The sequence below is a fragment of the Eucyclogobius newberryi genome, unplaced genomic scaffold (genome assembly GCF_026437365.1).
Source record: "Eucyclogobius newberryi isolate DKJ021-1_F unplaced genomic scaffold, fEucNew1.0.hap1 SCAF_2, whole genome shotgun sequence".
Lineage (NCBI taxonomy): Eukaryota > Metazoa > Chordata > Actinopteri > Gobiiformes > Gobiidae > Eucyclogobius > Eucyclogobius newberryi.
In genome coordinates, this window is record NW_027315834.1 from 5002624 (window position 1) to 5015089 (window position 12466).

General features: G+C 39.1%; 2 protein-coding genes across 2 annotated transcripts in view; both read right to left on the minus strand.

Moving 5' to 3' along the window:
• Nucleotides 1–1051: 1051 nt before the first annotated feature.
• Nucleotides 1052–1942, minus strand: ucn3l (urocortin 3, like). Its single transcript, XM_072453861.1, has 2 exons — nt 1795–1942; nt 1052–1610 (listed from the first exon to the last, which is right to left on the minus strand). The coding sequence occupies exon 2, from the start codon at nt 1595–1597 to the stop codon at nt 1133–1135; it is 465 nt and encodes a 154-aa protein (XP_072309962.1). The 5' UTR covers nt 1598–1610; nt 1795–1942; the 3' UTR covers nt 1052–1132.
• A 1978-nt stretch (nt 1943–3920) lies between these two features.
• LOC140367257 (uncharacterized) overlaps nt 3921–12466 on the minus strand; it is a 43837-nt gene continuing 35291 nt past the window's right edge. Inside the window, exons 25-28 of the mRNA XM_072453627.1 lie at nt 11748–11990; nt 8135–8194; nt 6483–6674; nt 3921–4064 (exon numbers count right to left, since the gene is read on the minus strand). Coding sequence (XP_072309728.1) covers nt 4033–4064; nt 6483–6674; nt 8135–8194; nt 11748–11990 — 527 coding nt within the window. The 3' untranslated portion in view covers nt 3921–4032. The remainder of the gene's footprint in view (nt 4065–6482; nt 6675–8134; nt 8195–11747; nt 11991–12466) is intronic.

Here is a 12466-nt window from a genome sequence, read left to right on the forward strand (position 1 = left end):
TATTCAAAATGTTCCTTAAGCAAACACAACATCTGTATTGTGAATTGACTATTGACAGTATTGAGTTTAATCACATAAAATCAAGTTATGCATTGATATCAACAAAAGGGGTAACTGTCATAATTTGGGCTGGTCTTGTCCATCGCATCAAATCACATTGAATTTTACAAGTGAAGAGTTCATCTGCAACATTTGCCTCAAAGTTTGTTCTCCTCTTAATGCACTAAACTAGATTTGGCTTTTGAAAACACAAACTGACAAACGTTTTTTTGTCAGTTTGTCAATGTCAGGCCAATTTAGTCAAAAATACACCAGATGGCAGTGTTTCATGTGGACCATAGACCATTCCACTCAACTATCACTGCTAAGATAGAGATTGTGTGGCTGTGGATTTTGGGACACATGGTTACAATGGACTGGTTTTATTCATTCCCGTTTCCAGCTGCTCTAATGTCTCACGGTGTGGCTCATGTGGCTCATGTGCCCTTCAGTCTTGTCCTAGCACAGGGTTAACATGGTTTAGTTTAGTCCTCCGTAATTCAACATGCATGGGCTCAATAAGTTCCAAAGATGACCCGTGTTTGTTGCATATTGTTTATTAGAATAAAAATACATTATTTCAAGTATAAAAAATAACACACTGATGAACTCATACGTTCCTATGCAGAAGGGGGTGGCTGGCTTTCAGGAGAGATGAGAGTAAAGTAACATTAACCAAACAATGAAAGTTACAAACGTAACTGGATATGGGATAATAAAAATGAAATAAATAAATACATTTATATATATAATTTATTTTTTCATTTTTATTATCGCACATCCATTATATATATTTTAGAAGTGAATAAGCCAACGAACGTCGCTGAACAAGAAGAACAAAATGTGGTGATTAAGAATTACAGCTACAATTATCAGTAAATAAAAGGAAAATAATAAATCAATAAACAATGAAATTGTTAAAAAAAAAAGTTTTATAATCACGCCGAGTTCATGAGTTCATTCAGGAACATTACATTGGTCAGTCGCGTACGAATAATAACGTGTGACGCAATAACGCCAAAAATGAAATACGAAACAGTAAATGTGGAGCTGCAGACGCGCCGTGGAAAGAGTCTGTTTGAGTCAAATCAGATCACTTTCTGCGTCCCACATGCGCCAAGAGGCGCGCGTTCTCCGCCGCTTTGGCGCGCATGTTTTTGGCTTTGGCCACGTCGAACAGCACGTTCATGATGTTGGTGGGAACGTCCAGAGACAGTGTGAGCCGGCTCCTGCGGTCACCTTTGCTGCTGTTACGGAGCATTTGGCCCTTGAGCTTGGTCCGGCTGATGAAGCGGTAGTTTGCGGGGCTTGAAGTCCTTTTTTCCCGACTGGACTCGGCAGATGAAGAGGAGGAGGAGGAGGAGGAGGAGGAGGAGGACAGGAATTCTCCAAACTGCAGCACGGAACTCCAGTCATTGAGCTGCGCACTGTCGGGCTCTTGTCTGTCGCTCTGAGCCTCGTCACACAGCAGGTCTGACGGGTACAGGCGCAAACACAGGCTGGAGCTCGGCGTACACACGACCGAGAGAAGCAGCAGTGTCTTCAGGGAGTACAGCATCACGGTCCGGCTCCTGTGCACGACACACCCATCAGAAAGATGCAAATACACCAAAAGTTTATTTTGAACTAAAAACCATAACAATTATATTTAAAACCACGAGTCCAAATCGACTCTAGGACCGCACAAAGCCGTGCGTAATGGTGTTCCAAAGCAATCCAAAACGCGTAACGGCGCGTTTGAGTGGACATACGTACCTCTATAACCCCGCAGAAAACAGGCAACACGTTACACCCGACCACCGGAGGGACCGCCACTTTAGGATGAAGCAGGAGTCCTCAGGAGTCTCTGCTTCTTTACGCAGCGCATTCAATTAGTAGGATCCATTGAAGCGGAGTTGTGCGCCAGCAACAACGTCACCGCACTGACATTTCGCATTGAAGCGCGTTTCCTATTGGCTGAGGGGTGCTGATGTAAAGAAAAACTTTGTAAGTGACATAGCACACAGTGACACGAGGCATCACGACCACTCACACAAAGGAACAGAAACTTGTTTTGAGACAAACAAGCGGACTTTTTCCATTAATCCACATCAGACCGGTTTTTTCAGCACCTTGGACAGCTCCGACTAAGAAAAAAAAACAGGACATATTCCCAAACCGAGTGGGGCCATTTTGTGTGGATTTTGCACGTTCTTCTCGTGTCTGAGTAGGTTTCTTCAGGGCGCTCCGGTTGGTCCTGCCACTGAAAATTACAATTATGAATACAGTTTTATTTATTAAAATCAATTTACCATCAGTGTTGGGAAATAACTAAATACATGTAGTACCAAAAATATTATTCATAAACAATATTTTGATAAATGAAAGTAATTCTTTCATTCATCAGAATATATTTACCTTCCCAAAATCAAATAAATATGGTGCAGTGTTTGGCACGCAATTTAAGCTTTAAGAAAAATTGAAAAAATAAATTGTAAGGGCAATTTTTCCATCTCCAATGAGTGATAACTAAATGTATATCAAACTGTGACACAAAAATAAAGCTGATCTAATTTGTCTACACTATAATGTAAAGCAAACAATGAAGTATTCTTCCTAAGGTGGTAGATGTATCCAAAAATGGTGAACCAATGTGGATTGCACATGGCCTTTGCTTATCAAACCAACAATGGAAACGGTTTTAATTAAGAAGTTGGACTAGTTGGACTATAACCCAGTGGGCGCCTTGAGCATGTGTGAAAACCAAAAGTTATAACGAGCTACTCCATTGTTGAATAAAACGCCTCCACAGCTAGAGAAATCATTCTTTGACATGCAAATGACAAATAGTCCATCTCAGATATTATTCCAAAGTACATGACAACTTGTTCAACTTTACCAAACAATCTAACTTATATTTAAAAGTATGCAAATCTAATTCTATACCTTTTGTGCTGCCTGATGAAAAAAAAAACAGCAACAAAAATGCCTGGAAACATATGATCCCTTCAGCAAAGTTCTCACTCATTTTTGAATTAATAGAGCTTATGCTAATGCAGTTTTATTTGAAGTGTTCTTTTAGCGATTTGTGCGCCGCATCTGTGACAGGAGGTGTGGTCTGCTGACAACAGCTTGTCCCCGTCACATATATCCAGCACATCCACGGAGCGCTGCAGACTGTGGGAGTAGATTATTCTCACTGCAACATTGTCATCGTGACAAATTTGAGAAATAAATTGTAGCCTGAGTATTTCATGACTAATCTTTTCTTTTATTCTGAGAATGCAAATTGTTTCTTTCACAGGGTGATTGTAATTTCCCTAAACATGGGTAGAACCTGCTGATTGTAAACAACAATCAGTAATGTGATTTTCCAAGTGTTTTTTTTGTTTTTATGTTGAGAGGCCAATGTGTATTAGTCAATCAGCATTTTTCTTAGTCAAATTTATAATGAATTTATTCTTCCTTTTAACCTAAAATCCTAAATCCTTTCACAGATAAAAAAAATCACAAAGTGCTTTACATAGGAAAATATAATTAGGGAAAATATTGAGAAAATAAATCAAACAACAACCCAGTCAACTAAAAACGTTTCTAAAAAAGAGTCTTCAGCTGACGTTGTGTTTTTTTATGATAGTTGGTATTGAACTATAACTGTGGATCATCATTTTATTATTTTTTCTTTGTAAATTGCAATATTGCTCGCAAATGGCTTAAAAAAATATAAACAGGTCAACTGCACAAGTTCATGTTTAAAAATTGCAGAACTGATGAGTATTATATTTGTACAATGTTTACAAGGACAAATAAATAGTTAACAGAAAGTAAATAAAACAATAATCAGTGATGTCAAAAAGTGTGTCTGTGCAACTATTTTCCAAATATAACATTATTTTCAACTATTTTAACACAAAGATTTTATTTAGTCTGTATAAAAAAGTAAGTTACACAATATACATAAATAAATCAGTTTACAGAAACAAACATAATGAGTAAGATTTGTCTCAGAAGTCGTCATCTCCATGGTTCAGTGCCTGTGGATGCATCTAGAATTAGAAGAAATAAAATGTTACAATATAGCTTGAAAGATATTGAACATAAAATTGTTGGATAAAACTAGACGGATAGCCAGATACTAATCAATACCAAAACTAGTATTTTCTTGGCTCATCAATACTACAATGTAGTCAGTGGTGAAAGAAGTACTCAAGTTTGTTACATCATTAAGAGTACAGTCAAGTACTTCTTAAGGAAGTACTTGACTGTACTTGCTGTACGCATTATTCATGACTCTTCCCATCTTTTGCACAGCAATTACAGAATTATTACATTCCGGAAGGAGGTATAGAGTAATATCAGCAAACAAACATTTAAGAACTATTTTATACTAAGTGCAGTCAAAGCTGATAACTCCGTGAATCTTCATTGATGCGTGTTATTACCTGTTTTATAATCTTTAATACTTAAAGTTAAAATCGCTAAATAATATCTGTTGATTTTGATGTATGTGTTGTGTTTTCTGGTCAAAGGAAGCAATTGATGACGTAATTTATTTTATCATTATAAAATTATATTTATATTATATTTTATCATTTTTTGTATATTTTTGTGAAAAAAAAAACAGACCCATCCTTTAACTAAAAACCTAATGTCAGGATGTCACCATGACCATTTCAAACAATCATAAAAATACTTCCACTTTTCAGTACAGAAAGTACATAGACCTACTCTAAAATGTAAAAGTACCCGGTGTAAAATGTACTTAAGTAAAGCACTTTTACTGTTGTACTTTCCATCACTGGATATATTCATATTTCATGGACCCCAGGAAGATTAGCCACCACTTGGTGCAATGTAATGGGGATACTCATGAGTGTTCTGATTACATGTAAACATTAAAATACCTCATTTATCTTGGGTAACGCTTTAATATTCGGTTCCTTGGTAAACTATTTATGAGGCTTTAATAAGCACTAGACTATTTATAGCATCTGTAAATGACTTCTAATACCTTTATAAATGTCAATAAGCAATTAACAATGTTTGTTCATACACCATGTAGGAAATGATTGTAATAATAATCAATAATCAAGGCATAAATACAAGTAAATGTAAATAAGTGCTTATAAACCGAATACTAGTACTTATTAATAGATGATTTATAGTTTAAGGAAGCTTTATTTATTTACTATTATTTAAAGCATTGCATTATCTGTTGTTGGAGTTGTTGATAATACGAACTTGGTGATGAAGACATTCTAGGACGAGTTTTTTGTAAAGAACTTTAAAAAAAGAATAAAACAGAATCAAAACTTGTATCGAGCTTATTCCTAAATATCAAAATTAAAACACAAATGCCCCTTTTCCCATAGCTGCAACTCGGTTCGGCTCTACTTGGCTCTGAGTTTGTGGACCCGCTCAGCCCAGATTGCATTTCCATTACAACTGGTGCTCAGTGGTGCTGAGTAAAACTGGGCGTGGAAACAACGCAAATGATTTGAAACTTGAAACGATGTCTGCTCCACAGACAAACACCAAAACACATGACAACTGCTACACATCATAATCCATCCATCCATCCATCCATCTTCTTCCACTTATCCTGGGATAGGTTTCGGGGGCACCACTTCAAGCAGGGACTCCCAGACTTCCCTCACCCCAGACACTTCCTCCAGCTTCCCCGGGGAGACCCCGATGTCTCTCGGGCCAGCCGAGAGACAACAACCTTAGGGACCTCAGCTTGGGTGATGAGACTGAGGTCTACGACCTCAGTCTCTGCCTTCGCTTCAGAAGACGCAACAGCGTAATTGAGGAGGTCCTCAAAGTATTCCTTCCACCGGCCAACAACATCCCCAGCTGAAGTCAACAAGTCTCCACCCTAACCATAAACGGTGTTGGTGAAGCACTGCTTCCCCTTCCTGAAGCGTCAGGCGGTTTGACAGAATTTCTTTGAGGCCGATCGAGTCCTCCTCCATGGCCTCCCCGAATTCTCCCAGCCCCGGGTTTTTTGCCCCAGCACAAGCTGGGGTGCGCCCTGTCAACTGCATCAGGAGTGATGCCTTGGTCCACTCAGACTCAATGTCCCCATGTCTCACGTTAGCCTCCAAACTCAAGCAGTGTGCAGCTTGTTTACGGCGGACACAGTGGTGTTCTGTCTCCTGCTGTTGCTGCAGAAACATTAGAGTTTTACCCAATCGGTGTCTGGACATCCCCCAAAGAGAAAGGGCACATGGTCTAATGTACCTGGTCTGAGGAGGTAGCACCACATAGAAAGGCTCTAAAGCAGGGCTGACTAGAGTTGAGTAGAGCCAAGTAGGAACAAATGGAAATGGGGCATAAAAGGTTATGTGTTTATATTAAAAATGAATTTGTACCGGAGAAAATTTGTCTTGGTGTTGCACATAAGAAACTACGGTACCTCCATAAACAATCTTTATTATTGTTATTAGTATTATTCTCAGTACCTTTTTGCCTGGTCTTGCACTCGAGCTGACACTCTTGCCTCGAAGAGAAGCTGTTTCGGTTTCCCTCACACCCTCCGTACACAAAGGGCCTGCACTCGCCCGACGCAGAGTGGAAGTACCACAGTAACATGAACTCTGAACACGAGCCCTCCTTCATGGGTTCCAGGCACCGCTCCCATCCGGAAACTGACACTGAAAGAAAGACACAGATTGTATTCATTTTATGTTTGTAGATCCGTGTTGACTGGTGTGAAGCTTTGTCACCCGCTCGTAAACACTTATTTGGTTAAACTGGTATGATGACTTTTAATAGGCGTAAATAAAGACTTAATTCATAAAGAACAGATACTTAAAAAAAAAAAAAAAAAAATGATTCAGTAACTACCGGTACTTAATTAATACCCTGACTTCTAACTCTAACCCCTTCCCTTAATTACATAATTACTAAATATATTCATTGTTAATTAAGTCTTTATTACGGCTAATAAAAGTGTATTTATTACAAAGTGGTGCCTGTAAATTCTAACACTTGTTCGCAATATTTATGACTTTTGAGTTTGGTATGTTAAGGGAGTGCAGCAGAAGTGCATCTCAGCAATTATAGGGTGCTGGGAAGAACTTGCTCCACCATCTTACCTCTTTATGGATCTGTTTCGCGAATATTTACTTGATGTAACTAAGGACTAAAACAATATACAATTATTGAAGGTAAAAGCAAAGGAAATGATCTGATGTGACAAAGTTTAATGAGAAATTAAACTGAAACATCTTAATTGTCAAGAGTGTTTATCAAAAGTTCAGGTAAAACTAATATGAAATAAATAATCTTCAATGTCTACTGCCTCAGTCAACAACAAATCTGTGGCTTTCTGCCTTTCTTTTTTTTATGTTTATGGGCCCATTATAGTTCAGGTGGCGATGTTGGACCTTTTAATTATGTTTATCAGCCTAATTTAATATCAATCATGTAACAACATTCGATATTCACACTAGGCAAGTAAAAAAAAAAGAAAATCTTCAATACTATTATTTTATTCCAACATCATATGCACCTTAATAACTACAGCTTCTTATAGTGAATTCTCATTTACACTGCTTTAAAAATGTCTGCAGGTGCAGCTTGGTGGCAGAGTGGATAGCACATATGCCCGGTGCCATGTGGGGATGTGTGGATGTCCTTCCCATCCCTATGCCACGCTACAGTGTCCTGCCTAATAAAACATATGGGACAAACAATATTTAAAAAAAAAAAAAAGACAAAAGAAAAATGTCTCCACAGAACGTTTGAACACATTTTTAAAGAACTGTGAGTACAGGGACATGGGCGTGGCTTAGAGACAGGGGGATATGGACATTTGTGCCTCAGTTGCAGAACAAAACAGGATTACTAATATATGTATAAAGAAATCAAATGCAACTATAAGGAAGCTTTTGATGAAGGGTAAAACTCATGTCTTTAAACTTCTATGCAATGTCTCCTATAATACATGCGACACAGGGCAGGACTAGGTTTGTTGAATATAATTATGAAACTGATTTAAAATGACAACCTTAGACAGCCGTGTTTTATATGTTCACGTCACATTACGTATGTAACTGAGCAAGTCGGTAAGGAAAAAGCGTCACAAAAATCCCACATATTGAATACTCACCGCCATTTGTGGGTCTAAACACTCGTCTTTTCATCCTGGCCGTGTCTCGCTGACGAGAGTCTGAAGCCAAAAACAGCATCAGTTAAACATCAGTGACTAAGAAGGAACCACTTTTAAAGAACGCCAGAGGCTTTTTGGACCAGCCACTGATTGACTTGGCAATATTTTTTCTTCTTTTTAAATGCAGGTTAAACAGTCTTGGCAAACAACTATTTTGATATTAACAAATCTTCAAAGTCAAAAAAGTCTATGTATGGTGCACAAGCCAGAAAAACTGTAAATAAACAAGGCAGATGACATTGACACGGGGCAATGTCAGATAATTTCATCGTTTTTGCATTTTCCCAAAGCCAGAACAGCAGCTAATTATCGTGTAGTGCTATATTCTTACCTCAGGGTTTAATCACTAATGAGCCAAGTATACTGTAGTAATGGCTTTGTTTAACTGAGCTTCAAAACATAGAGGGCACCCCAATATAACACAATAGGTAGAAAATAGTTATGTTTACTTGAGTAACTCTGAAGTAATTCTTGTTTCATTATACTTTTACTGGTTATTGAGCAATAACAATTTAGTAGTAGCAGTGTTATTGCACTATAAGTCAATACGTTTAATACTATGTTATTCTAGTTTTATTGATGAAAAATGTCTATCAATTTATCATTCAAAAAATAAGAAATTCAATTTTTTGCTCAATATTTATTTTGTATCCTTAATTGCACTTGTGTTTTGTAATAATATTACAAAACAGAGTGCAATTAAGGATACAAAATGTTATCATGTGAGATCTAAAACATGTATGCCTCAGTACAGCTACTGACTAACTACATAAAGGTGCACTAGAGACCTGTAGTTTCCCCACGAGACCTGACTCAAATGCTGCTGGATTGGGTGGTCAGACCTAAACACCTCAGGGTCTACAGTGTGTGGTATCTGTGTGTATGTGAGTGTACAGTGTGTGTGTATGTGAGTGTACAGTGTGTGTGTGTGTGTGTGTGAGTGTACAGTATGTGCATGTATGTGAGTGTACAGTGTGTGTGTATGTGAGTGTACAGTGTGTGTGTGTGTGTGTGTGTGTGAGTGTACAGTATGTGCGTGTATGTGAGTGTACAGTATGTGCGTGTATGTGAGTGTACAGTGTGTGTGTGTGTGTGTGTGTATGCGAGTGTACAGTATGTGTGTGTATGCAAGTGTACAGTATGTGTGTGTATGCGAGTGTACAGTATGTGTGTGTATGCGAGTGCGTGTGTGTATGTGAGTGTACAGTATGTGTGTGTATGCGAGTGTACAGTATGTGTGTGTGTGTGTGTGTATGCGAGTGTACAGTATGTGTGTGTATGCGAGTGTACAGTATGTGTGTGTATGCGAGTGCGTGTGTGTATGTGAGTGTACAGTATGTGTGTGCATGCGAGTGTACAGTGTGTGTGTGTGTATGTGAGTGTACAGTATGTGTGTGTATGTGAGTGTACAGTATGTGTGTGTATGTGAGTGTACAGTATGTGTGTATGTGAGTGTACAGTATGTGTGTGCATGCGAGTGTACAGTGTGTGTGTGTGTGTATGTGAGTGTACAGTGTGTGCGTGTATGTAAGTGTACAGTATGTGTGTATGTGAGTGTACAGTATGTGTGTGTATGTAAGTGTACAGTATGTGTGTATGTGAGTGTACAGTATGTGCATGTATGTGAGTGTACAGTATGTGCGTGTATGTGTGTGTACAGTATGTGCGTGTATGTGTGTGTACAGTATGTGTGTGTATGTGAGTGTACAGTATGTGTGTGTATGTGAGTGTACAGTATGTGTGTATGTGAGTGTACAGTATGTGCGTGTATGTGAGTGTACAGTATGTGCGTGTATGTGTGTGTACAGTATGTGTGTGTATGTAAGTGTACAGTATGTGTGTATGTGAGTGTACAGTATGTGCGTGTATGTGAGTGTACAGTATGTGTGTGTATGTGAGTGTACAGTATGTGTGTGTGTGAGAGTGTACAGTATGTGTGTGTATGTAAGTGTGCAGTGTGTGTGTATGTGAGTGTATAGTATGTGCATGTATGCAAGTGTACAGTATGTGCGTGTATGTGTGTGTACAGTATGTGCGTGTATGTGTGTGTACAGTATGTGTGTGTATGTGAGTGTACAGTATGTGTGTGTATGTGAGTGTATAGTATGTGTGTGTGTGCAAGTGTACAGTATGTGTGTGTATGTGAGTGTGCAGTGTGTGTGTACAGTATGTGTGTGTGTGTGTGTGTGTGTGTGTGTATGTGAGTGTATAGTATGTGTGTATGTGAGTGTATAGTATGTGCATGTATGCAAGTGTACAGTATGTGTGTATGTGAGTGTACAGTATGTGTGTGTATGTGAGTGTACAGTATGTGTGTGTATGTGAGTGAACAGTATGTGTGTGTATGTGAGTGTATAGTATGTGTGTGTACAGTATGTGTGTATGTGAGTGTATAGTATGTGTGTATGTGAGTGTACAGTATGTGTGTGTATGTGAGTGTACAGTATGTGCATGTATGTGAGTGTACAGTATGTGCGTGTATGCGAGTGTATAGTATGTGTGTGTATGTGAGTGTACAGTATGTGTGTATGTGAGTGTACAGTGTGTGTGTATGTGAGTGTACAGTATGTGTGTGTATGTGAGTGTACAGTATGTGTGTGTATGTGAGTGTACAGTATGTGTGTGTATGTGAGTGTACAGTATGTGTGTGTATGTGAGTGTACAGTGTGTGCGTGTATGTGAGTGTACAGTATGTGTGTATGTGAGTGTACAGTGTGTGTGTATGTGAGTGTACAGTATGTGTGTATGTGAGTGTACAGTGTGTGTGTATGTGAGTGTACAGTATGTGTGTATGTGAGTGTACAGTATGTGTGTGTATGTGAGTGTACAGTGTGTGTGTATGTGAGCGTACAGTATGTGCGTGTATGTGAGTGTACAGTATGTGTGTATGTGAGTGTACAGTGTGCGTGTATGTGAGTGTACAGTATGTGCGTGTATGTGAGTGTACAGTATGTGTGTATGTGAGTGTACAGTGTGTGTGTATGCAAGTGTACAGTATGTGTGTGTATGTGAGTGTACAGTATGTGTGTATGTGAGTGTACAGTGTGTGTGTATGCAAGTGTACAGTATGTGTGTGTATGTGAGTGTACAGTATGTGTGTGTATGTGAGTGTACAGTATGTGTGTGTATGTGAGTGTACAGTATGTGCGTGTATGTGCATGGTCTGCTTGCTGTCATAGAAAAGAGCAGGAGAGAGGAAACAGGACAAAGAGAGTCCTGACCAGCTTTGGCAGGACACACTTTGAACCATGTGAGTCGAACAAATGAACGATGGAAGAGGAATAGTTGAACTAGCTTCCTTCTCTGAGGTCCTTGGTGTGAAAGAGCTTTTATGAAACATAGAACACATCAAAACTGGAACTAAACCAGGCCAAAACCTGGAAGTAAACCAGGACTAGAAAATGACGAAAGCAAGTCTACATCAGGAGAAACTGGACCAAAACAGGACCAAATCATCATCATCAATTCTTGTGAATGAGATGAGTGCTGTTGTAGTTCTGGACCAATGCTGGAATCTCCCATTCATGTATAGAATGATCAGTATTATTATTACCAGTGCTGTTTAGAGGCTGGTCCTTCTCCCCTGGGGTCATAGGGGTCAAAGGGGCCAGAGAGGCGAGCGGTTGATCATTGACTTCATACAGTTCATCTGTCGCCTGCTCCTCTCTTTCTGGGTCCACCTGGTTTAGATCCGAGCCAAGTGCAAGGGACATTTCCGCACTGTGCGGTTTATCGCCCCTCACTGGTTTAGTCCCGTCGGGATCCACTGACTTCACCATGAACTTGTATTCCAGGCCTGAAAACAACAAAATATATAAACAATGTTATTCAATGTTTTTGAAAGTAATAACCAACTAGACACTGTTGACAGAGGAGTTGAACTTTGTACCAGTTTTTGTTTCCCGTGGATAGGCCCAGTAATTAAGATTAAAATATATTAACCATTAACCAGGGCAAAATATATGCATTTTGACAGCTGAACATACTTGTAGTTAATTATAAGACATAAAAGAGAAGAGTGCAAGAGTGCAAATAAAATCCTTTTAGTCATATGCACTGCTAAACAAAACAGTTTTTAGCTGAGATTTGAACATTGTCAGAGTAGAACCTGTCTCACAACTTCAGGAAGACTGTTCCAGATTTTAGCTGCATAAAACTGGAACGCAGATTCCCCATGTTTAGTCCTGACTCTGGCACCAGCAGGAGGCCGGTCCATGTTTAGTCCTGACTCTGGCACCAGCAGGAGGCCGGTTCATGTTTAGTCCTGACTCT

Excerpts from the sequence above, each read along its gene's own strand:
- ucn3l (XM_072453861.1), bottom strand. The coding sequence starts at position 1,597 with ATGCTGTACTCCCTGAAGACACTGCTGCTTCTCTCGGTCGTGTGTACG.